Here is a 26,293-nt window from a genome sequence, read left to right as displayed (position 1 = left end):
ACCACCCTGGTGAATTTACCATGGCCCAGATACTTGCTGCCCGCCCTGTGGATTCAGAAACTGATCACTGGGGCACTCAAGGGCCCTTCCTTTGGGAGCTGAGTTAGAGTAAGCAAGCCCAAATGCTAAACCATATATTTCACTGAGTGCTGTAGCAGGCATAGGGCCAGAATTCTCAAGTCCGCAAGACTGGGTCATTCTGTGCAGGCAGAACTGTGCGAGAGCCAAACTATAATCAGGAAATTGTGAACAAAGAGTTGGAACAAATTCATTTGAATTTAATGATTGCTTAGTCTAGGTTAGGCTGTATGCTTAGTATTGATCTTTCCATCATGAATAAATTAGGCCAGCCCCAGGCTGAGATAAAGTGATGCATTCATTTTCACCATAGAGATGTTTTGTCACTGGTTTACTGCAGTCCAGATTCCTCCCATTCTGCACAGAACCCTGGTGGGTTCTACTCAGGTCAGTCTTAGCACCCACTCTTCATCTATAGCTCCTTGTTCAACTGGTATAGTCTGTACATGTGTGTATTGTATCTCTAGAGGGGTCACAGTTAAATCATGCTGGCCTAGAGGCATCTTTGTCCCATGTGGTGATTTCTGTCTTCCCTGCCCTGATCTATCAAGTGTTGATTTCACAGTTTAATTTTTAGAAGAAAATTTTATTCCCCTTCTTTCCAATTTCTTGGCAAGGTACTGTCTCACTGTCCCATCTCTGGCCCTAGGTCAGATGTAGGAAAAAATGTTGAATGCATAAGTGCATTTTAAAGCTCTTTAAATGTAGATTGGTTGGAAGAAACTCAGATACTTTTTCATGTATTAACAGTCTGGCCAAGAAACAAGATGCAATTTGAAGAAAATTTGGATGGGTTGTCTCTTCACATTTATTAGTAAGTTGAGAAGTGAGTTTTAGAATTGGATCAACTTCTTAAGGTTTTTATTTTGCATTCAGATAGTTATGGAAAATCCCACTGACAGTTACTGTGGAATGACTAGGATTTTCCAGGCTCTCTTTACCTTGAGAGGATGGAAAAGATTAAATAACTTTAATCTTTATTAAAGTTGTCTAATCTTAGCTTCAGATAAGACAAATCTTAGCAGAGAACAGGAAATGTTAGTAATTGATATTATTTTGTTTTCTGGTTCCAAATGTCTTCCCTGACTCTTGATTATACTCACAAGTATTACATTTGAAGACTGAAGAAAAAGCAAGATTATTTTTGTAATCAGTCAACTTTTTGAACTTTTTGGAAGAAGCAATGTAGGAACAGAATGAATTTATTAGGCTACCAATAACTTACCACTCCCACTTACAAAATGGTGCCTTTGGTGTCGCAGTTAATAAAAATACTCATGTAGAGTGAGAAGCATTAAGAGAATATGCACTCACAAGTCAGGGATATCTTTTAGAACACTATTCAACAACCAATCCTAAAAGGGACCTGAATAGACATTTCCCAAAGGCAATTGTTGGTGAAGATGTGGATAAAAGGGAAAACTCTTGTGCACTGTTGGTGGGATTGAAAATTGGTGCAGCCACTGTGGAAAACAGTATGGAAATTCTTCATAAAATTAAAAATGGAGCTGCCTAATGATCCTACAAACCCACTTCTGGGTATTTATCTGAAGAAACACTAATTTGAAAAGATGTATACACCCTTATGTTCAAAGTAGCATTATATATTGATACAATAGCCAAGATATGGAAGCCACCTAAGTGCCCATCAGTAGATGAGTGGATAAAAAAGCTGTGGAATATTACTTGGCTATAAAATTGAATCTTACCATTTATGACATGAATGGACCTAAAGGGTGTTATTTTAAGTAAAATAAGTCAGAGGAAGACAAATGTCATGTGATTTCACTTACGTGTGGAACCGAAATAACAAAATAAATGAAGAAACAAACAAGCTAACTCATAGGTACAGAGAACATTTTGATGGTTGCCAATTGGAAAGGAGGTTGGAGACTGGATGAAAAGGGTGAAAGGATTAAAAAATACAAATTGGTAGTTACAGAATAGTCACAGGGATGTAAAGTACACACAGGGAATATAGTCAATAGTGTAATAACTATGTATGGTGTCAGATGGGTACTAAACTCATTGGGGGATTACTTTGTAAGTTATATAAATGTTTAATCACTGTGGTGGACACATAAAGATAATATAATACTGAATGTCAACTATAATTTAAAACTTTTTAAAAATTAAAAAGCCAAACAAGAAACCAATCCTACCTGTTTGGAGATTTTTTTTGAGGGGGGGTTTAAAAGATGGGGGAAAAAGTATGTCTTAATTAATTGGTAAGAGATTTTTATTAAATTCTGATTAGTCCATGTTTGTCTCAATATTTTTTCTTTTTTATTTTTTTTGGTGACAGAAAGAGAGACAGAGAAAGGGACGGATAGGGACAGACAGACAGGAAGGGAGAGAAATGAGAAGCATCAGTTATTTGGGTGCCTTAATTGTTCATTGATTGCTTTCCCATATGTGCCTTGACCGGGGGGCTACAGAAGAGTGAGTGACCCGTTGTTCAAGCCAGTGACCCCGTGCTCAAGCCGGATGAGCCCATGCTCAAGTCAGCAACCTCAGGGTTTTAAACTTGGGTCCTCTGCATCCCAGTTCAGTGCTCTATCCACTGTGCCACTGCCTGGTCAGGCTGTCTGTTTCAATTTTCTCAGAGCATTTCATTTCTTGGAGAACAGAATATAATTTCTATTCTATCTATCTATCTATCATCTATCTATTTATCTATCTAATGTCTATCTATCTATCATCTATCTATCTATCTATCATCTATCTATCTATCATCTATCTATCTATCTATCTATCTATCTATCTATCTATCTATTATCATCATCTTTTTTGTTTTCCAGAAAATCACCTAGTGTAGTAGAGAGGATGGTCATCCATTTAGACAGTCATAGGATGCTAACCATGGCTTCTCATACTGCCTTCACCACAACAAGGTCCTTAACTTCTCAGAACCTCAGTGTTTTCCAGCTTTTAATTTAACTTAATGATACCAACAATGTTGATACTAAATATTTAGGGCTTCTTAAGTTAGATACAGGTAAAATTAAATGATACCATGAAAGCACTAATTGTGCTTTTATTATATCATATTATAACAGGCTAATTCTTGGTTATACCATGATGCAATGAATTTGACATAGATTCTAAAATTATTCTTGACTTGTCCCCTTGAGTAGTGAAAGTCAGAGTTCTTTTTTTTATTGATTGATTTTTAAGAGAGAAATCTAAAAATTTTTGAGAGCAAGTGAGTGAGAGAGAGACAGAAACATTGATCTGCCTGACCTGTGGTGGCGCAGTGGATAAAGCGTCAACCTGGAAACACTGGGGTTGCCGGTTCAAAACCCTGGGCTTGCCTGGTCAAGGCACATATGGGAGTTGATGCTTCCTGCTCCTCCCCCCTTCTCTCTCTCTCCCCTCTCTATAATGAATAAATAAAATCTTTTTTTTTTTTTTTTTTTTTTTTTTTTTTTTTTTTTTTTTTTTACCTAAGCTTGTCTTTATGGGTAGAGAAAAGAAGAGGCTATCCTTAAGTGCCTTGGACCCAAACTCAGAAAGCTCCCCTGTCCATGGAGCCTCCCTGTATACTAAAAGACTGAGTGGGACTGCTCACAGAAGTGTCCTCCAAGTTCCTGCTCAGCAAGATCAATTCCAAGGAATGCTATTACATGAGGTAATTTCAGTGATCATACGTGTTTGGGAAGTGGATGAGCCTTTTTTTTTCCAGATATATAATTTTATTTTATTTTGAAACAATCTCACACTTATAGAAAAGTTACAGTTGTAGTCCACAGCTACTATTAACCTCCCTCCCCCACTTCCCAGATCTATTTGAGAATGAGTGGCCAACTATAGCTCTCCACATCTTCCAAATACTTCAGTGTGTATTTGCTACCAATAGGGACATTTTTCCTGCATAACTGCAACAAACCATAAAAATCAAGAAATTAACATGGATTCATTTCTCCCATTTGAAATTAAGGGCTCATGCAAGCTGTGACAGTTGTTCTTTTTATGTCCTTTATAAAAAGGACCCAGTTTATTCAAGCATTGCATTTAGGCACTGTGTTCGTTTGGTCTCTTTCTGTCTGGAACAGTTTCTCAATCTTTCTTGCACTTAATTACTTTTGAAGTCCAGTTTTTTTGGTTGATTGTTCCTCAGTTTGAGTTAATCTGATGTTTCCTGATAATTAGATTCAAGTTATTCACAGGTTAGGAATATCACAGAGATAACACTTTATTTTTTATGCATCCTGATGTTTACTATGATCACTTGATTACTATTTGGAAGATTTTCTCAGTGTGAAGTGACACTTTTTTAGTTTATAAATAGTATTTTGTAGGGAGATATTTTAAAATCATGTACACATCTCATTCTTCATTAAACTTTTAATTTATCCATTTTATTCATTCATTCATTCGTTCATCCATTCATTTTAATTTAGTGAGAGGAGGGGAGGCAGAGACAGACTACCACATGAGCCCTGACTGGGATCCCCCAGCAAGCCCACTAGGAAGCAATGTTCTGCCTATCTGGGGCATTATTCCATTGCTCAGCAACCAAGCTCTACTTAGCACCTCAAGTGGAGGCCATAAAGCCATCCTCAGTGCCCAGGGCCAACTCTCTTCAATTGAGCCATGGCTGCAGGAGAGGAGGGGAAGAGAGAGAGAGAGAGAGAGAGAGAGAGAGAGAGAGAAAGAAAGAGAGAGAGAAGCAAGAGGTAGAGGGGTGGAAAAATAGATGGGCGCTTATCCTGTGTGCCCTGGCCGGAAATTGAACCTGGGATATCCACACACAGGGATGATGCTCTACCACTGAGCCAACTGGCCAGGGCCCAATTTACCTGTTTATTTATATTTATATGGAGTCAAGGATGGTCGTTGTATTTAATTTGTTTTTATTGTTTATTTTGATGTTCAAACTGTCCCATATTGGGCTGGGGACCCTCTTCGTGTTGGTTTCTATGTTCTTTTGACATCTCTTTCTTAGTCTTTGAAGACTTCTTTTCTCTCAGGCACCAAAAGGTATTTCAAGATTACCTATACTTTCCCTGCCAGAATCTTGAAGTAATCCATTTCTCAAGAGGCTCTAGTTACTTTTACTAGCAAATAATATTTGGTAGCCAAGATCTCTGCTGTTGCTGTGCTCATGGCTATTGGGTGGGGCTGCTCCCAGGCTCTCTCAGTGAACAGAGCAAGGGGATATAGGTTTGAACGAGTGCATACATGCACACACAGTCACTTACTTACACATATATACAAATATTTACATTTACATTTCTTTCTAAGCTTTCAGTTCTAATACATAGAGGTATTTATACCAATACTTCTAATTCAAATCTACCACCACATGGTTCATTCTAGTTTTCTCTGGTCCTTTTCTGTAACTTCCCACTCAGAGGAAACTGGCTTCATGATTTGGCTGCAGCAGGGAAGCCATCATGCATCGCTGTGAAACTTCTCTCTACATGAATGTCCTCCTCACTCAACTTGGGCTCTGGACTCCAGGTCAAGTCCTGCAGATGCCTGCCTTGTTTGGCTTTGCCTAGTGGCTCTAAATTATTTTACAAAAGGAATGCGGAGATCACATCATGGTTTTTTTTTGTATGTTTGTTTCCTTTTGGATCTCTCAGGGTAACATCATTATAAATTCTCAGAATGTATCTATGTGGCTGAGGGAGATAAATAAGTATGAAGTACTCAACAAATTTATTTGATCACAAACCCTGTTTTGCATGAACTGAGATTTCATTTTATAAAATCATGATTTTTAGAATTTCAGGAGAATGACTCCTTTTTACTTTACTTCCTCTTCTAGATCCTGGATGGCTAGAGCCAGCCTCTTTATTAGCTCAGAAGTTTGACTGCTTGTGGCCTTTTGATCCTTCAGAAGTAAACTATGCTGACTTGCAATTCTGAGTTTTTCTTCAAGAATAAGTTTTTCTTGGAAGCACATAGAGTTTGCTTTAAGAGTCTTATTTTGATGGGTCTGTTGACCGTAGATTTCAGAAGATGACAGTTGGATGTGGAGGGAGAAGCAGTGAGAAACAAGACATTTCAAGAAAGACAAGCCCAAGAAAGTAAAGAGGTTAGGTCTAAGACTAACATTAATAGAAGCCAGAGTTGGTCGCCATACTGCTCTGAAAACATTTCCTACTCTCCATTAACCTTGAGCTCTTTCTCCTTGATTCTGACCTCAAAGATGATGGTCAGGGGCAACATGCCCAAAGATCTGAAAATATTCCACCAATTAGTGGTTTGCTTTTCCTGGAATAAATGTGATAGTCTTATATTCTCCAATTCTAGTAAAATCTTCTGTTTTCCCCCTTGATAATTTCTTTTATTTTACCCATCTCAAAAGGAAATTTTTTTCTCTTGATTCTACTAGCTGAAACACCATTCCCTTATATTGAAAGCAACTCTCAAGCTAACTCCAGTATATTTCCTCCCATGCTCTCTTGAACCCCCTACAATCAAACTTTCACTATCTCTACAGAAACTGCTATGGTCAAGAGCAACGCACTCCACATTACTAATCAACTGCTATGTTATCAGTTCTTGTTTTAGTGTTGGTCATTTGTTCCATTTGATAAACTTTCTTTACATGGCTTTCAGGACACTAAACTCTTCTGTTTTCCTCTTCCACCTATTTCCTCTCCTTCTACTCTCCTTTGTTCTTCCTCCTCTTCTCTCAGACTATTAATAGTAGAATGTCCCAGGGCTCAGGCTTTCCAGGCTTTACTTTTCTGACTATACGGCTCTCTTGTTGAGCTCATCTTGGTCATGGCTTTAAATGCCATCTTTATGTGAAAGACTCCCATATGTATGTCTCCAGCCTATAGCTTTCTCCTGAACTCTACACTCACATATCCAAATGCTTCATCGAGTTCTTCATTGGAATTTCTAGTAGTTATCTCAAACTCATCATGTCTAAAACTAAAGGCTTTTCTGCAGAGACAATTAAAATTCTTCATCTTGAAAATTTCTTTTTATCTCAGCCTATAGCAACTTCAGTTGCTCAGGATCAACCTTTGGAGTCATGGTTGATTTCTTTTTCTCCTCTTGCCACAAGTAATCTGTAAGCAAATTTCATTGATTCTAATTTTAGTATAGACCCAGAATCTGAAAAAACTTTACTATTATCTTTCCTGGAGTCTTTACAATAGCCTCTTAATGAGTTCCCCTAGTTTTGCCACTGTGTTGTTGGTCTCAACACAGAATCTCAAGTGATTCTGTTTTTAAAAAATGTATCATGCTACCCTTCTGCTTAAAACAGTCCAAAGTTTTGTTCTATCTCAGAGTAAAGGTTCTTACAAGGACCTGACCATGCTATAGGATCTGCTTCCCCACCACCTCCACACTTTGTCTCTGACCTGATTAGTCCATCATGCATTCATTATCACATCACCAACCTTCAATTCAGGCCACAGCCTCAGCATGCTTAGCCATTGGCACTATGTTATAGTTCCCTCTGCCTAGACAGCCTTTTCCTTAAAAAGCTGCATGGCCCACTCCCAAGTTAGACTGTTTCTCTTCTCTACAGTCTCATATACCCCACCTTACTGCCTTGTATGGTCAAGAATCTTAACCACTATCTAACATACTATTTAATACTTTTTAAGTCTTTCCTTAAAACATTCTGCAGGCTCATCTATCCATACCAGTCTATTTCTATCATTTTGAACTCCTGACTTCTCCCTCAGGTCTCAGCTCATCATCTCCTCAGAGGGCCCTCTGTGACCACCCAACAAGCCCCTCCCCACAAGTACTGTGCAGCATATCTCCTGTTTTTCCTCAGGGCACTGTCACTGCGTAACATGATCTTATCAGTTCAGTTGTCCCAAGTGAGTTGTCCCGAATGAGAGGAGAATGGTATCAGTCTTCTTTACCAGCAAATCCCGAGCACATAGAGGTGCTTGGCACATAGGAAGTCTCGATAAATGTATGTTGAATGAATAAATACTATTTTTATGGCTTTTGAGTTACTAGCTTTATACATATTCATAGTGGAAAAATTTGTATAACACAGAAGAGCAAAATAAAGAGTAAGGATCTCTCCTAATCCTGCTGCTGTCCAGGACTAATAACCCAGGTAAATGTGCTTCTGGATGTTTTCTATTCCCAAATACACAATTTTAGAATTAAAATGAAAACATGCTATGCTGTTTTTTATTTAGCAAAATATTGTGTATATTTCTCAAACCACTAAGTAATCTTTAACAGAATCATTTTTAGTGACTGTGGTATTCTAGCTAATAGATAGAACATTGCTTCTTTAAGCAGTACCTTGTTATGGGTCAAATGTGTTTCTGTAGCTTCAATTTTTCACTGGTATAAAACTGTATAACCTTGTATAATTATATGCGTACCATTAAAAATATATTTTGGATAAATTTCTACACAAGAAGGTGATAGAAAAGGGATTTGCACATTTAAAATTTTTTGACAACTTTGCCCTTCAAGAAAGTTCCAAATGATATTTCAATTGGCAGAATATGAGGGTTTGTGTTTCCCACACCTAGAAGGAGTCTAATTATTTTTAGTAATTTCTAACATAATAAGAAACAGAGGGCAAAATAATAGACCTGCAGTGATGTCACACTCCCTTATCATGATTTTTACTCTAATGCAGGGGTCCCCAAACTACGGCCCATGGGCCGCATGCGGCCCCCTGAGGCCATTTATCCGCCCCCGCCGCACTTCCGGAAGGGGCACTTCTTTTATTGGTGGTCAGTGAGAGGAGCATAGTTCCCATTGAAATACTGGTCAGTTTGTTGATTTAAATTTACTTGTTCTTTATTTTAAATATTGTATTTGTTCCCGTTTTGTTTTTTTACTTTAAATAAGATATGTGCAGTGTGCATAGGGATTTGTTCATAGTTTTTTTTTTTTATAGTCCGGCCCTCCAACGGTCTGAGGGACAGTGAACTGGCCCCCTGTGTAAAACGTTTGGGGACCCTTGCTCTAATGTAATACCTCTAATCAGCATGGATATTAAACTTCATCAATCTAATAATTTTTATAAATAGATTGCTTAACATTAACCATCTTTGCATTCCTAAAATAAATTCTAAATTATCATTATGTATAATTTTTAATAGTTTGCTTGATTTGATTTACTATTAAGATTTGTTTTTGATGCATAGCCACAGTTTAGCTTTTATCTATGGTTTTTAATTGTTTTTATTTTTTTAAGTGGTGAGAGAGAGACAGGAAGGGAGAGAGATAAGAAACATCAACTTGTAGTTGCATCACTTTAGTTGTTTATTGTTTTTTTCTCAGATGTGCCTTGACCAGATCAGTGATCCCTTATTGAAGCCACAACCTTGGGCTTCAAACCAGTGACCACAGGATCATGTTTATGAGCTCACACTCAAGCCAGCAACCCTACAGTCAAGCTGATGAGCTTGCACTTAAATTCGATGAGCCTATGCTCAACCTGGTGACTTTGAGGTTTCAAACCTGGGTCCTTAGCATCCCAGGTTGACACTCTATTCACTGTGCCACCACCTGGTCAGGCAATCTATGGTTTTTATTTTAATGCTTTATATGTTTTAATGTAAGGTTTTTTATAACTTTATAAAAGCATCGGTAAGCTTTCTATATTTCTCTATGTTCTTAAGCCTTGAAGTTTGAAAAGACTAATTTATGAAACCATTTGGAACCAACTACTTTTGAAGAAGTAACTCTTTAACTTTTAAGTTCAAATATCAAAGATATAAGATATCATTAGGCCATGTACATAACAGTTTATTAATTCTTTTTTTTTGCTTGTTTTTTTTTTTTTGGTTTGTTTTTGTGTATAGATTAAATTAAATTTATGATTACAGGGAAGTCCCATGTCCACAATACCCAGCTTCCCTCAGTGGTAACAATATCACAAACAGGATTTTGACATAGATATAGTCAAGATACAGAACATTTCCATCACCACAAAGATTCCTCATGTTAATCCTCCACAGTCTAAACAGCTCCATCTTATCTATTGAAAACTTTGTTTCTTCTTTACTTTTTCTTTTTTAATTAATTTTAATTTATTGTGTTAACATGTATTCAAGTGTCCTACTCAATATAACTCCCTAACTCTGACCCCTGTGTCCTCCATTACATCCCCTCCCCATAACTCCCTCCCCCATTCCCTCTGGGATTTGCTGTGCTGTTATCTGGATCTATGTGTTATATATATATATAATTTCACTAATCCCTTCACCTTCTCTGATCCAATCCCCTCATCCCCCTTCCCTCCCTGTGACCCTACCTCGGCCTCTATTCCGTTTCTCAGTTCACTTTGTTTATTAGATTCCACATATAAGTGAGATCATATGATATTTGTCTTTCTCTGCCTAGTTTATTTCACTTAGCATAATAATCTCCAGGTCCATCCTTGCCATCACAAAGGATAAGATTTCCTTCTAATTCACAGTCGCATAGTATTCCATTGTGTATCTGTACCACAGTTTTTTAATCCACTCATCCACTGATAAACACTTGGGCTGTTTCCAGATCTTGGTTATTGTAAAAATGCTGCAATAAACATGGGATTACATATCTTCTTTTGAATCAGTAATTTGGTATTCTTAGGATATATTCCTAAAAGTGTGATAGCTGGGTCAAAAGGCAGTTCCATTTTTAATTTTTTGAGGAATCTCCATACTGTTTTCCACAGTGGCTGCACAAGTCTGCATTCCCACCAGCAGTGCAGGAGGGTTCCCTTTTCTCCACACCCTCACCAGCACTTATTGTGTGTTGATTTGTTAATGAGCACCATTCTGACAAGTGTCAGGTAGTATTTCATTGTGGTTTTAATTTGCATTTCTCTGATGACTAGTGACGTTAAACATTTTTTTCATATGCCTATTGGCCATCTGTGTGTCCTCTTTGGAGAAGTGACTATTCAGTTCTTTTGCCCATTTTTTAATTGAATTGTTTACCTTCCTGGTGTTGAGTTTTAGAAGTTCTTTATAAATTTTGGTTATTAACCCCTTATCAGATATATTGGCAAATCTGTTCTGCCATTGTGTGGGTTGTCTTTTTATTCATGGTGTCTTTTGCTGTGCAAAAGCTTTTTAGTTTGATATAGTCACATTTGTTTATTTTGTCCTTTAATTCACTTGCCCATGACAATAAATTGGCAAAAATATTGCTATGAGAGATATCAGAGAATTTTCTGCCTATGTTTTCTTCCAAGATGTTTATGGTTTCATGATTTACATATGTCTTTTATCCATTTTGAGTTTATTTATTTTTTATTTTTTATTTTTTTTTGTATTTTTCTGAAGCTGGAAATGGGGAGAGACAGTCAGACAGACTCCCGCATGCGCCCAACCGGGATCCACCCAGCACGCCCACCAGGGGGCGACACTCTGCCCACCAGGGGGCGATGCTCTGCCCCTCCGGGGCGTCGCTCTGTTGTGACCAGAGCTACTCTAGCGCCTGGGGCAGAGGCCAAGGGGCCATCCCCAGCGCCCGGGCCATTTTTTGCTCCAATGGAGCCTTGGCTGCGGGAGGGGAAGAGAGAGACAGAGAGGAAGGAGAGGGGGAGGGGTGGAGAAGCAGATGGGCGCTTCTCCTGTGTGCCCTGGCCCGGAATCAAACCCGGGACTTCCGCACACCAGGCCGACACTCTACCACTGAGCCAACTGGCCAGGGCGAGTTTATTTTTTTGAATGGTATAAATTGGTGGTCTAGTTTCATCTTTTTGTATGTACCTGTCCAATTTTACCAACAACATTTTTTAAAGAGACTGTCTGTACTCCACTATATGTTCTTACCTCCTTTGTCAAATATCAGTTGTCCATAAAGGTGTGAGTTTATTTCTGGGTTCTCTGTTCTTTTCCATTGATCTGTATGCCTGTTCTTATGCCAGTACCAAGCTGTTTTGATTACTATGGCCTTATAGCATAACTTGATATCAGGAAGTGTGATATCTCCCACTTTATTCTTCATTTGCAAGATTGCTGAGGCTATTCGTGTTCTTTTTTTGGTTCCGTATAAATTTTTGGAGTATTTGTTCTATATCACTGAGGTATACCATTGGTATTTTAATAGGAATTGCATTGAATTTATAGATTGCTTTGGTAATATAGACATTTTAATGATGTTTATTCTTCCTATCCATGAACACAGTATATGCTTTCACTTGCTTGAATCTTCCAATGTCTTATAATTTTCTGAGTACAAGTTCTTTACCTCTTTGGTTAAATATACTCCTAGGTACTTTATTTTATTTTATTTTTTGCAATAGTGAAGGTGATTGTTTCCTTAATTTCTCTTTCAGACAGTTTATTGTTGGTGTACAGTTTATTGTTGGTGTATAAAAATGCCACTGATTTCTGAATATTAATTTTATATCCTGCCACTTTGCCAAATTCATTTATCAGATCTAGTAGTTTTTTTGACTGAGACTTTAGGGTTTTCTACCTACAGCTAGTGCTCATCTTACCATGATTGGTTCTGACAGACCGGTCGTAACACGATTTGGTCGTAAGTTGAGTAGGCTATATGTACAGTACTGTGAAATGATGTTATAAAAATCTTTAAGTCATATTTTATCATAATTTTCTTTAATTATTGTTATATATCATATTTTTCTTTGTTCATTTTATGTCATTTTTAAATTTTTATTTATTCATTTTAGAGAGGAGAGAGAGAGAGACAGAGAGAGAGGAGAGAGAGACAGGGGGGAGGAGCTGGAAGCATCAACTCCCATATGTGCCTTGACCAGGCAAGCCCAGGGTTTCGAACCGGCGACCTCAGCATTTCCAGGTCGACGCTTTATCCACTGCGCCACCACAGGTCAGGCCCATTTTATGTCATTTGTATCATCTCTGCACCATTTTGTTTCTTATTTTTACATTCGTCAAGTTTAAGTAAAACACTGCATTACCAGTACAATTGTTTTAATATTTGCAAAACATACAAAATTACAAAATACAGGTGCATACAAAAATACAAATTGCTGTACCGAATCTGGATAACCTTTGAAATTGTGCACGTGGAGATGGTAGAGCTACCGGAAGCTGGTTCGCACTGTCGTACACCCAGCTGGGCAACGCTTGTGCTGCCAGACGCAGAGCAGTCTTGGATAGTGATTGTGGTTGTAAAGTCGAATGGTCGTAAGTTGCATAGGTCATAAGTCGATCAATACCTGTATAGTACATGTCATCAACAAATAATGATTGTTTTACTTCTTCTTTTCCAATTTGGATGCCTTTTATTTCTTCTTCTTGTCTGATTGCTGTGGCTAGGACTTCCAGAACTATGTTGAATAAGAGTGGTGAAAGGGGGCACCCCTGCCTTGTTCCTGATCTTAAGGCCATTGTTTTTAATTTGGGCAAAATTTGATGTTGGCTGTCAGTTTGTCATAGATGGCCTTTATTATGTTGAGGTATGTCCCCTGTATTCCCACTTTCAGAGAGTTTTGATCATAAATGGGTGCAGGATTTTATCAAATGCTTTTTCTGCATCTATTAATATGATCAAGTGATTTTTAACCTTCCTTTTGTTTATGTGATGAATCACATTGATTGAAATATGAATATTGTACCAGCCTTACCTCCCCAGAATAAATCCCACTTGATCATCATGTATGTCTTTTTAATGTATTGCTGGATCTGGTTTGCTAGTATTTTGTTGAGAATTTTAGCATCTATGTTCATCAAGGATATTGGCCTATAGTTTTCTTTCTTTGTAGTATCTTTCCCTAGTTTTGGAATGAGGATCATGCTTACCTCAGAAAAGGAGCTTGGAGTCTTCCTTTCTCTTGAATTTTTTGAAATAGATTGATAAGGATAGGTGTTAGTTCTTCTTTGAATATCTGATAAAATTTATCTGTGAAGTCATCCAGTCCAGGAATTTAGTTTGTTGGGAGTGTTTTCATAACTGTTTCTATTTCATTTGTTGTAATCAGTCTGTTTAGGTTTTCTGATTCTACCAGATTGAGTTTTGGAAGATTGTATGTTTCTAAAAATTTATTCATTTCAATTTTTTGTCTTCACAGTATTTTCTTATAATCCTTTGTTTTTCTGTGGTATCAGCTGTTACTTCTCCATTTTTGTTTCTAATTTTATTTACCAAGTCCTCTCTCTTTTTTTCTTGATGAGTCTGATTAAAACTTTGTCAATCTTGTTTACCTTTCCAAAGAACCAGCTCTTGGTTTTATTAATCTTTATATATATATTTTAACTTCTATGTCATTTATTTCCATGCTGATCTTTATTATTTTCCTCCTTCTAATTCCTATGGGTTTAATTAGTTGTTCTTTCTCTAATTCAATGGTTCTCAACCTGTGGGTCGCGACCCCGGTGGGGGTCGAACGACCAAAACACAGGGGTTGCCTAAAGCCATCGGAAAATAGGCGACCCCTGTGTTTTGGTCGTTCGACCCCCGCCGGCGTCGCGACCCACAGGTTGAGAACTGCTGCTCTAGTTCTTTTAGATGAAGGGTTAAGTTGTTTATTTGAGCTTTTTTTTTTTTTTCTTAAGGTATGCCTGTAATGCTATAAACTTCCCTCTCAGCACTGCTTTTGCTGTGTCCCATAAATTTTGAGTTGTTGTATGTTCATTTTCATTTGTTTCAAGTAAATTTTTTATTTCTTTCTTGATCTAATTGTTAACCCATTTGTTATTTAACAACATACTATTCAGCCTCCAAGTGTTTGAATGTTTTTCAGTTTTTCTATAATAGTTGATTTCTAGTTTCATGCTATTGTGATCAGAGAAGATGCTTAATATGATTTAAGTCTTCTTAAATTTATTGAAACTGATTTTGTGTCCTAACATGTGGTTATCCTAGAGAATGTACCATGAACACTTGAATAGAATGTATATTCTGCTGATATGGGGTGAAAGGTTCTAACGATATCAGTTAAATCTAGTTTACCTAGTGTATCATTTAAGGTTACTCTTTCTTTATTAATTTTCTGTCTGGAGGATCTATCCATTGATGTTAGTAGGGTATTAAAATCCTCTAATATTATAACATTGCTGTTGATCTCAACATTTATGTCCATCAAAATCTTTATATATTTAGGTGCTCCTATATTAGGCACATAAATATTAACAATGGTTATATCCTCCTGTTGGATTGCCCCCTTTATCATTATGTAGTGATGTTCTTTATCCCTTTATAGCCTTTGTTTTAAAGTTTATTTTATCAGGTATTAGTTTTCCTACCCCTGCTTTTCTTTTCAATTTCATTTCTGTGAAACACTTTTTTTTATCCCTTCATTGTCAGTCTATGTGTATCTTTTGGTCTGAGGTGTATCTCTTGTAGACAGCATATATACAGGTCCTGTTTTGCTATCCCTGCAGCTACCCTGTGTCTTTTGATTGGAGCATTTAATCCATTTACATTTAAGGTTATTTTGATATGTACTTATTTATTGCCATTTTATTCTTTAAATCTGCAATGCTCTTTCTCTAGATATTTTTTCCTCTGCTCTATTAACAGTAGGCCCCTTAACATTTCTTGTGGTACTGGTTTGGTTATAATGAATTCTTTGAGGGTTTTTTTTTTTTTTTGCCTAGAAAGCATTTTATTTCTCCTTCAATTTTAAACAATAGCCTTTCTGGATAGACCTCTTGGTTTTAAGTTTTTGTTTTGCATCATTTTGAATATTTCTTCCCAACCCCTTCTGGCTAGAAGTGTTTCTGTTGAGAAGTCTGATGTCATCTTTATGGGGCTCCTCTGTAGTTAATTAACTGCTTTTCTCTTGCAGCTTTTAGTATTTTTTCTTTGTCTCTTAACTATAGCACTTTAAATATGATGTGTCTTGGTGTAGGCCTCCTTGGATTCCTCTTTAATGGGACCTCTGTGCTTCTTGAACTTGTATGACTTTTTCCTTTATCAATTTAGGAAAATTTTCAGCTACAAATTTTTCAGATAGGTCCTCTATCTCTTGTTCATTCTCTTCTCCTTCAAGAACCCCTATGATGTGGATTTTGTTTCTCTTCATGTTGTCACAGAGGTCTCTTAGAATTTTCTCAGAATTTTGAGCCTATTTTATTTTTGCTGCTCTGCTTCTGTGTTTTCATTTATCTTGTCCTCTAAATCACTGACTTGATCCTCTGCTTCATCCAGCCTTCTGTTGATTCCTTGTAGTGCAATCTTCATTTCTGATATTGTGTTTTTCATTTCTGACTGGTTCTTTTTTATGATTTTAATGTTCTTCTTAATGCTTGCTATCTCTTTATTTTGATGCTCATTATGTCCATCTATTGTTGCTCTAAGATCCTTGAGCACCCTAAAATCATTATTTTAAACTCTGCATCTGGTAGTTTGGTTACTTCCATTTAATTTAATTCTTCATCTGTGGATTTCTCTTATTGATTCATTTGGGTCACATTTCTCTGTCTTCCCATTTTGTCTGTGTATTAGGTAATGCTGTCTGACTTTGACATTTTTGTGGTGATTTTATGAGGAAGATGGGCTCGATGGTACTGACCTCAGGCCACCTGTTTTCCTTGTTCTAAGAATGCTTCTTAAGGGTACTGTGTTCCCTTTTGTTGTATTTGAGTATTGAATGCATTTGGTTCTTTCTTGGATATGGTTATCCCTTCAGGCTGGATGGCTCTAAGTGTCAATCTTGATTATGTGTATTACACATTGTGTAATGTCTTTCCTGTTGAGCATATTTATTCTTCACAGTATCTGGTGCCTGCTAGACTCCTCCTTTGTGTGTGCTGCTTATTATCTATGTGAGTCTAGGGTTGGTGCTGTCTGCTACCCACTACCAGTTGTGTTGGATCTATATTTTCTTGGGTTGATGTCAGCTGTTGTTTGTAACCTGCTGTGGGCTACCTGTCTGCAGCTACTGCACTTTTTGCTGTTCGTGTTTGCATTTTCTGTGTCTGGGTACTGTTGGAGGCACCAACCTTTGTATAAAGATCAGCATCCTCCTACTTAGAGTTGAGAGCAGCTATGTAAAAGACCCAAGTTCTATAATATTTTTCCCCACTTTTCAGCTGCTCTTCTTCCTCTTGTGGCTGCCTGATCTTCCCACAGAGTCTTCTGTAGAAAGATTGTACCAACCAATCCATCTACAGCTTCCATGCTTTTTAGGTTAGGGCAGCTGATGTTGTGATTACAACGTAGTGGGACCCCTTACTTCAGGGGTCTCTTCACCAGGAGTTTTGTATGGGGAATGTGACCCCTACTCCATAGTGTAATCCCTCAGTCCCTGCTGGATACTCAAATTTTATTTCTCCCCAACAAGGTGAGCAGCAGGTTCAGATTGAGTGTGGCTCTCAGTCTCCTCTGCAGAACTTCTTACAGCTGGTGAGACCCTGGTCTCAGGGAGGAAGACTAAGAGAGTCCTCTTTTGCCAGTGAATGTGACCACCCCCCATGAAAGCTAAGCCCCTCGGCCGTATCCAGCAATAAACTCACAGTCACCCACACATTAAATGTCTATGTTCCAAGCCTCTCTCTCTTTCCCCTGTGCAATCTAGCCCAGCAGGGCTGAATATCCAGCACCTAGGCTGGTTGACTGTGAAGCTCCACTCTATCCAATGCACATGAGCTTCTGTGCAGGTACTGGTCATAGAGAGTGGAACTCGCCTCAGTTGGGCCAGGTATGAGGAGCCCTTATTTAGGATACCACTCTAGCATGGATTCTTAGGTCCTGAACCAATGCTTTCTGCAGTTGGGCCTCCTTGGCAGGAACTCAGCACAGACCAGTAAGAAACACTGCCCTTGACTGGCCCTCAGCAACCTTCTTGGAGTTACAAGCAATCCAGAATTTGTGGTTGCTTCTGCTGGGCCCGGATGCACATGGAAATACCAGCTGCACTCCTAGGCTGGCTTTTACCTACTTTGGGCCTGTGGGAAGGTCTGTTTAAAAGGCCTAGTTTCCCTGAGTCCTGCCTCCTGCAACCTCTATCTGCTAGCTGCTTGTTGGGCTCGGCCACTGAAAAAACCTCTGGTAGAGTCTAGAGCAGGGGTCCCCAAACTTTTTACACAGGGGCCAGTTCACTGCCCCTCAGACTGTTGGAGGGCCAGACTATAAAAAAAACTATGAACAAACCCCTATGCACACTGCACATATCTTATTTTAGAGTAAAAAACCAAAACGGGAACAAATACAATATTTAAAATAAAGAACAAGTAAATTTAAATCAACAAACTGAACAGTATTTCAATGGGAACTATGGGCCTCTCACTGACCACTAATGAAAGAGGTACCCCTTCCGGAAGTGCGGAGGGGGCAGATAAATGGCCTCAGGGGGCTGCATGCGGCCCGTGGGCTGTAGTTTGGGGACCCCTGGTCTAGAGCCTGAGGAAATTCAGGGATTAGGAAGGGTAACGGTTGTGGTTCTGTCCCTCGGCCCCAGGCGTCAGTCTGCCCAGACTTTTCTCACAGACATCAGTGGGATATTGCCCCAGAAGTCTGGTGGGTGTGGCCTATGAGACCTAGAAGTGTGGTCTGCCTGCCCTCTGGACAGTTTCTACTGAGTCTCCTATGCAATGGAAGCACCAGTTTTAAAGTCGGGAGCATATGGGGGCAAGCTTCTGCCTCAACACCAGAAAACTGAGTCATTGATGTATCCCCTGCTTTCTGGCCTCTCAGAAACAACCTGACACCATGACTGGGGTAGGAGAGACTCCAAGGGTGGAGCAGTTTCTTTTTCCTAGACTGATGCCTCTCAGAGGGGACTGCTCCACCCAAGAAAGATGGTGACTGCAGTACTGGAGGATGACTCCGCACAGGGGTTCCAGTGGCTGTTCTTCACAGTGTCTCTCCCTGGGCCTCACAGTCTCCTCATGCAATTCTAGTCCTCTCATCTCTCCCTCCACCAGAGCCCCAGGTAAGTGTCTGTAAAAGAGATTTTCTGCACAGGCTCTTTAAGATGGAGCCTGCCTCTCAGAGAGCTCTGTCTTATTTGCAGACAGAAACTCAGCTCTTTTTACCACCAAATGCTGTGTGGGCACCTCTTCTAGGTTCTGGGGCTCTAGGATATGGCTCCAGGCCTGAGGCTGAGGACCCACATCTCTCAGGGCGACCCTCTCCTCAGTGAGAGTCCCTCTGGACCCTCAGCTGCCGCTCGCTCCTGGGAGCAGGGCAGCCCTTTCCATGTCTCTGCCCTTCCTACCAGTCTCAGTGTGGCTTCTTCTGTGATCCTTGGTTATAGACTCCTTTTTATTTAGTCTAAAGTTGGTTTTTCAAGATGATTGTTCTTAAATTAAATTGTAATCCAATTTGGTCTTGGGAGGTGGCAGCTGTAACCTCTGCCTTCTCTGTCGCTATCCTGGAATGTTACCCCCTTGTTTCTTCTTTTCAATTACATTTTAAACAATACACTTTGATTTGTGCAATGGTTTCATGGTACATTATTTATTTATATTTTACATCATGTATCTCTTGTTACAAATAATTTTTGACATCAAACTATAGTGCACACTCATATTTTGAAAGCTTTTAAGCAGAGGTGTAGTGTAGTCCCTCCATGAAGGGTATATCATAGCTTCTGAAAATGGATCCCCTGTAAGTTGCATGCGTGGGCCTCTCCCCAGCTGTGTTCTCATCAGACCCTGTGCTCTGCCTTTCTTGCTCCTCAATCTCAGTGTTTGGGAATTATTCCCAATATGGGCATTGGAAGTTTTCCAAGTAGCAATGGTTTCCTTCAGAAGTACTTCTCTTTTCCTCCTTTCTTGATTCCTCTTTGAATTTAGAAATCATCTGAAAATTCAGAGCCCTAAAAGGGTACCTACATTACTATCAAACCCTTCAAAGAAAGGAGAAGCTCCTGGGACAGATGACCTCCAAACAGAAGGTAGCTGCCCCAGGACAGCACTGGGCAGAGAGCTCCTGGAGAGAAGCAGGAGGCAGAGGCAGCAAATGCAGAGAAAGCGCAAGAGGATGGAAGCTTTAATTTCAAGAGAAACAGGACAATGGACCAGTAGAAAAATCTATCAGCTCACACTCCTGGAGCAAAAGATGCTGGGAAGAGACTCTACCCCAGATTTAATACCCATTAAAGTGCCACATCTGGTGCTACGTTCTGGTATGGTTTGTAGTTTCCTATGGATCTGGGAGTCCTCTTTCTCTGAACTGAGCCCTCCACCTGTCCCCTTTCCAACACACTCTGTATTTTAGACAGTGATTCTTCTTTTGACTCAGCTCCAGGTGTTGTCTGACTTACCTTTGGGACCTCAGAGGAGCCAGTCTCATGAGGTCTTAGTTCTTCTCAGTTCTGCCTAAGGACATAGAGAATAAAGCTTGAATATCTGCTTTTTGGATGCCAGGATATAGGTTATTGGGTTTTTATTGTTGTTTTGTATTTCCAAAGTACCACTTGGTATGTTGAAAAGAACTTCAAGTGTTTAGATAGTTTCTAATCTTTCCTTCTTTCATCATGCTGGTCAAACCTCTGAAAGGTTAACTTCATTGGTTAAAACACAGATGAGTTTTTATAATGTTTGTGTTTGTACAAACTTCTAAGTAGCTTTACCACAAGGTCCATTATTAAAAAAAGACATATATTATTTTACTCATTTTATTATTTACTGTGATTTCTTTTCAATATTTTTATTTACCTGAATATTTTGTTTTGATTCGTGTTTCGTCAACTAGAGAGCATCCTCAATTAATTTTCTTCAGAAAGGGTACTTTCAGAGGCTTTGAATATCTGAGAACACCTACTAATTGCTGTCTTACATAATTATGATTTGGGGGAATATGTACTTCATTAAGTAATAATATTTTTGCTTAAAACGTTTATGGAAAAATTTTAGAGAAGTATAACATCAAAGTAATTTGGGTTTAGTGTGTTTTTTTTTTAAGTGAAAGGAGGAGAAGTAGAGAGACAGACTCCTGCATGCTCCCCAACTGGGATCCACCCAGCGACCCCTGTCTAGGGCCAATGCTCAAATCAACTGAGCTATCCTCAACTCCTGGGGCTGACACTTGAACCAACCAAGCCACTGGCTGTGAGAGGGGAAAGAAAGAGAAGATAGAGAGGGAGGGGAAGAAAAGCAGATGGTCACTTCTCATGTGTGCCCTGACCAGAGATTTCACCTGCATGCTGGGCTGACACTCTATCCACTGAGCAAACCAGCCAGGCCCTTGGTTTAGTTTAATAATTTTTTCTGTCCAAGTTTTTGTAGGTTGTTTCTATTATCATTGAACTTTATTAATTAATGTTGCCAGGTTATGTCTAGCCTTAGGGAAATTTCATTTACTATTCCTGGAGGCTTAATACTCTGTCTTCTTTTTTGGTTCCTGTAGAATATCTCTCTACCTATGTGTATTGATTCTCTTACAACTGTCTCCTAAATTTCTTATCAGTTCATTAGCATTTCATCACTTTATGGGGTTTTTTTTTGGTTTTATAATAGTACCTTTTAATTCACTGTCTCTGGTTTTTGGTTCTCGTAGCTAATGTGCCCTACACTGCCTCTTCTGCATTTTTTTTTTAAGTGAGAGGAAGGCAGATAGAGAAACAGACTTCCACATGTACCCCGACTGGGATCAACCTGACAACCCCTGTCTGGTGCTAATGCTGGAATCAACCAAGCTATCCTCAGTGCCTGAGGACAACACTTGAACCAAAGCCACTGGCTGTGAGAGGGGAAGAGAGAAAGAATGGAGAGAAGGAGAGGAAGAGAAGATGATTGCTTCTCATGTGTGCTCTGACCAGGGATCAAACCCGGGATGTCCACATGTCAGGCTGACACTCTATCCACTGAGCCAACCAGCCAGGACCTCCTCTACATTTTTTATTTTGAGAATCATGTCTTTCACTAGAAAGCTATCCTTGTGGCCAAATATTATTCCTTTTGCTTAAATGTAGCATTAACCCAAATTCCAGTGAATGTAAAAAATAAGATTTACATTTTAGTTTCATTAACTTTTAACTGCAAGGGTGTGTATGTGTTTATTTTCCAACATAGAGGGCACTAATATACTTCTACTGAAAAGCATAGTGCTGATTATATGAACATGACTCTTATACCTTCCTAACCCCCTGACATATGTTCTAGAAATTACTGTGTATCTGGGAGTTACCTCAGTACTAATGAGGCTATTTCTTTAGTGGTGGTAGAAAAAAAGAAAAATGGTCATACTGAACCATTGTGTCATGAGCAGTTTTTTATTATTTTCCATCAGATGAAAGAATGCCTACACCTTGCCAATATTCATTCAGATACATTTTTAGAAAAAAAAATTCTCTTTAACTTCTTAAACACTGTTTTCCTCTTTTGAACTAAAATCCAAGCTGTGGAGATACATCACCTTACAGCTTCTAAAATTGCACACATAATCACTCTTTGATTTGACTTTTCCTAGGGCTGCAGTCTCAAGTAATTTAATTTTCCTTTTGTTGTATGTGGTTGGCATCAAACTGCACAATGAGTTTGTGTCTAACACAACACTTTCAGAACAGTGTTTTTTTCTTTTATGTCTCATGATTCCTGTAGGGTGTAACTAACTCAGTGTTGGTTTATGCCAGAATGGCAAGTGGCCACAGTTCAGTTCTTTCTGCTAAAAGTCAGAGAGCCGGCATGCATTACTAATCTATTATATTGCATATTAAACAAATCCAGAGCTTGTCCAATTTCTTTTATAAAATCCAAAGTCTTTTTGTAATCACAATATAATATTTGTCCACTCCCTTTTCTGTAATTTGATGTACCTTAGTTGGCCAAGAGGTTCTACATAGATAGAAAGAATCATTCCTCTCTTCTGTGGAAGGAAGGAAGGAGCATGGTGCTAGTGAGTTAGAGTGAGTCTGGTTGGAGATCAAACCTTGGGTCAAATTCTGGCACAATTATTTACTATTAATTTATTCTCTAAGCCTCATATTTTTTTCATTTGTTAAAAGAAGAAAAAAGCTAATAACATGTCAGACAGTTTAATTTTCCAGGCTTATACTGTTTTTTGTTATGTTTTGTGTTTCCTGACTACTTTAATCCAAGGCAGAAAAACAAACAATTGCCTCTTGGCTGAAAAGGCAGTAGCTATTCAGGGTCATCTGTCCTTAGGTCAGGATCTGGCATTTTGGGTTTTAGGATTACCCAAATCTTGGGCCCTACTCATTCTGGAAGGGAAGACTTATAGACTTGTAGACTTGTTTTAAGGAACCTAATAAGTAATACCTTGTAAAGCAATGGTTTTTTACTTATTTCATTTAAGGTGCTTTCAGCTGCAGCAACTCTGACTATGAGAAGCATAAACTATAAGGATGCTTAGTTTTTACCTCAAAATTCTGGTGATACATTTCTAGGTGTGAATCAGCAGTTCATCAGGCCCTAGGTCCTTCACCATCCATCACTGTAAGATGGCACACTGACTTGTTGCCTCATTACTTAAAGGTGGTTGCCCCTGTTCCAAGCATGTGTCCTTCCCAAACTATGTTCAAAGACAGGAAACGGAGGAAGTGGAAAAGACAGAATCTTCTTCTTTTTTTTTTTTTTTGCAATGATTTTTTAATTAAAAATTTAAATTTAATTTATTGAGGTTACATTGGTTAATAGCATTACATAATATTTAGGTGTACAATTCTATAACACCACGTTCATACACTCCTTTTGTGTTTATCACCTAAAGTCTAGTCTCCTTTAATCGCCATATATTTGATCCCCTTTATCTCTTTGTCCTCCCCTCACCTCTCCCTCTGGTGACCCCCATTCTCTTATCCAGGAATGTGTTTTTTTGTTCTGTTTTTTTTTTTTCTTTATGTTGTCTATTTTACATAGAATGGAATTATACAGTTATTCACCCTTTCTGTATGACTTATTTCACTTGGCATGATCCATCCTTGTTGTTGCAAATGAAAGCATTTCATTGTATTTTTATGGCTGAATAGTATTCCGTTGAGTATATGTATCACATCACTTTTATTCTCCTTATTTTTTTTTGAGAGAAGAGAAATTTCCAGAGGATTTCTTACCCCCACATGTGATCATCTTCCCTTCAGGTTTCCAGTGTCATAATGAACTATACCCCTAGTTCCAAAGGAGACTAAGAAAGTGATTATATGGGCATGCTTTCTAAGCCTCTGTATTGAGAGGAAGGCAAGAGAGAGGTATGAGAATGCTTGATGGGTCTTCTATTAAAGGATCCACTGTAGCACTCAGAAATGTTCTTTTCTTACCTGTCCATCTCACCTGGATGTATCAACCCTTATTTGTTAAATAGTAGGTTGAGTGCTAGGTATACAAGGTAAATGAATAGTTTCTTTGTTAAACATTAATTGTTTATAATAAATACAACTATAATCAGAATTTTCTATAAAGCTATGAATCCTTGCATTTATGCAATAATTTTATATCCATTATCTCAAATCATCTTTCTAATAATGCCATGAGGTTCAAAATTTTAGACTTCTTTACATATGAGAAATAGGGAGATTAAAATTATGATCATACAGCTCACCATTGGTAGAGTGAGGACTTTAATTCTTTGACCCAAGCTTCTTTACAGTGATTTTTACATTATTTATAAACCTCATCCTGAAGTAGGAAAACTACATCTAAAAGTTCTCTCCTTGACTTCTGGTCAAGATGGTAGCAAAGGTAAACATGGTGTTTGAATCCTCCCATAACCACATCAAAATTACAACTGAACTAGAGAACAACCATCATTCAGAACCACCTGAAATCTAGCTGAACAGAAGTCCTACAACCAGAGATTTAAAGAGGAAGCCACACGGAGACTAGAAGGAAGGATCAGAACAGGCTGTTCCATCCAATGTATGGAAAAGCCAAAGGACATAAGTTAGGTGGGCCAGAAATTTGGTAAGGTGGGACCTCAGGGCGTCACCAGGACAAGGTAAATAGTGTGAGCCTATTTATCCATCCAATGTGTGGTGGATAAAAATTGAGAAGGATATCTCAGCTATCCCTCTGGAGGGAGGGGTTCCAGCCCTATACTAGGCTTCCAGTGCTAGGAAGAGAAGACATACCACTTCTGGCTGGAAAAACCAGTGGGCATTGAGGCTAAGTAAGACAAAGTACTGCTGGAGCCCCAGGCAGTTTCCTCTTAAAGGACCCATTCACAAACTTACTTGGACTCACTCCCTTTAAGCTCCAGTGCCAGGGACATAAAGGGAAGAACTCAATTATCTAGCATTAGGATGAGAACAGAAGGGCCAGTTTTCCGCTAGAGGGAAATGCCGGCAGTGCCATTTTTCCTTTGATGAGCTCTCTCCCTACAGAGCCAATAGGCTCAATCTGGCTCACGCTATTCACCCTGTCCTGGTGATCTTCTGAAGTCCTGTCCTACCAAACTGTTGGCCCACTCAACCTGTGTCCTGTGCCTTTTCCATAAGAATGGCCTGTCTTGGCTCATGCTTCAGACTCTCCTAAAATTTCTCAGATAAGCAGCATCTTGCCTCAGCATGCCCCACATCTCTGGCTAAGTAGTTTTAGGCCTCATACCAGTGGCAGCCAGCACTGTTTCAGTTTGGCCTCTCCTGGGTATCTCCAAGGCAGTACAAGTAGCATACTTTGTAGTTCATGCTGGATGGCTCTGGAAAGAGCAAAGACAGTGGTTGACTTTGGTCTATACCTCCTGAGAGGCCCCAGAACCAGCGTACCTGAAGGACAACTTCAGACTACATCTGAAACACCACACAACCACCTCCACAAGTCACACACTCAAGGTGCAGAGTCAGCAAGCACTAGATCCCTGCTGAAGTAAGTCTAACTCTGTGGAGAGAGTCCCTGCACAGCTGATCCTTCACCGTTGTCAGTGTTGGCAGCCAGTCCTTGCAGCCAATTCGCTTGCAGGTAGACCCCTCCCATTGATATGCCAATGGCAATCAAAGCTCAAATACAACAGGAGAGTATACACAGCACACACAGAATGGGGGCAAACCTGGAGAACCCAGTTTGGGTGATCAGGGAAGCCGTGCCTCTGGACCCTACTAAATAAGGCCATTTTTCCAAGTCCAGGAGATGTAGCAGCTCTACCTAATATAGAGAGAAGCAAATACAGGAAAGCTGCCAAAATGGGGAAATGAATAGACATGTCCCAAATGAAAGAACAGAAGAAAATTCTAGAAAAAATTAAACAAAATGGAGATAAGCACTCTGTTAGATGCAGAGTTCAAAACACTGATTATAAGGGTGTTTACAGAGGCAGATTTAACAGAGGGCTCACCAGGCATGCACCCTGGGCCCCGACATCTGAAGGGCCCTGCAAAACAACTACTTTGCATGTTTTTTTAATGACTCCAAGTTTGATTTCATATGTGCAATTTTAACATTACTAGTATACACTATTTTTTATTTATTTAAAAATATGGTTAACATGT

At 38.9% G+C, this 26,293-nt stretch overlaps 1 protein-coding gene across 3 annotated transcripts in view; it reads left to right on the top strand.

The window, feature by feature from the left end:
- The window catches only part of EPDR1 (ependymin related 1), a 43,512-nt gene that overhangs the window by 3,102 nt on the left and 14,117 nt on the right, over window positions 1-26,293 (top strand). Inside the window, exon 2 of one of the 3 annotated variants that reach the window (XM_066272157.1) lies at window positions 3,530-3,644. The exons of the other annotated variants lie outside the window; for them this stretch is intronic. Within the exon in view, the coding sequence (XP_066128254.1) occupies window positions 3,530-3,569 (40 nt within the window). The 3' untranslated portion in view covers window positions 3,570-3,644. Of the gene's footprint in view, window positions 1-3,529; window positions 3,645-26,293 lie in introns of those variants that run through there. 3 annotated transcript variants of the gene reach the window in all.

The sequence above is a fragment of the Saccopteryx bilineata genome, chromosome 4 (assembly GCF_036850765.1).
Source record: "Saccopteryx bilineata isolate mSacBil1 chromosome 4, mSacBil1_pri_phased_curated, whole genome shotgun sequence".
Classification (NCBI taxonomy): domain Eukaryota; kingdom Metazoa; phylum Chordata; class Mammalia; order Chiroptera; family Emballonuridae; genus Saccopteryx; species Saccopteryx bilineata.
The sequence above is the reverse complement of the archived record's forward strand: the minus strand, read 5'-3'. Positions and strand labels throughout refer to the sequence as shown.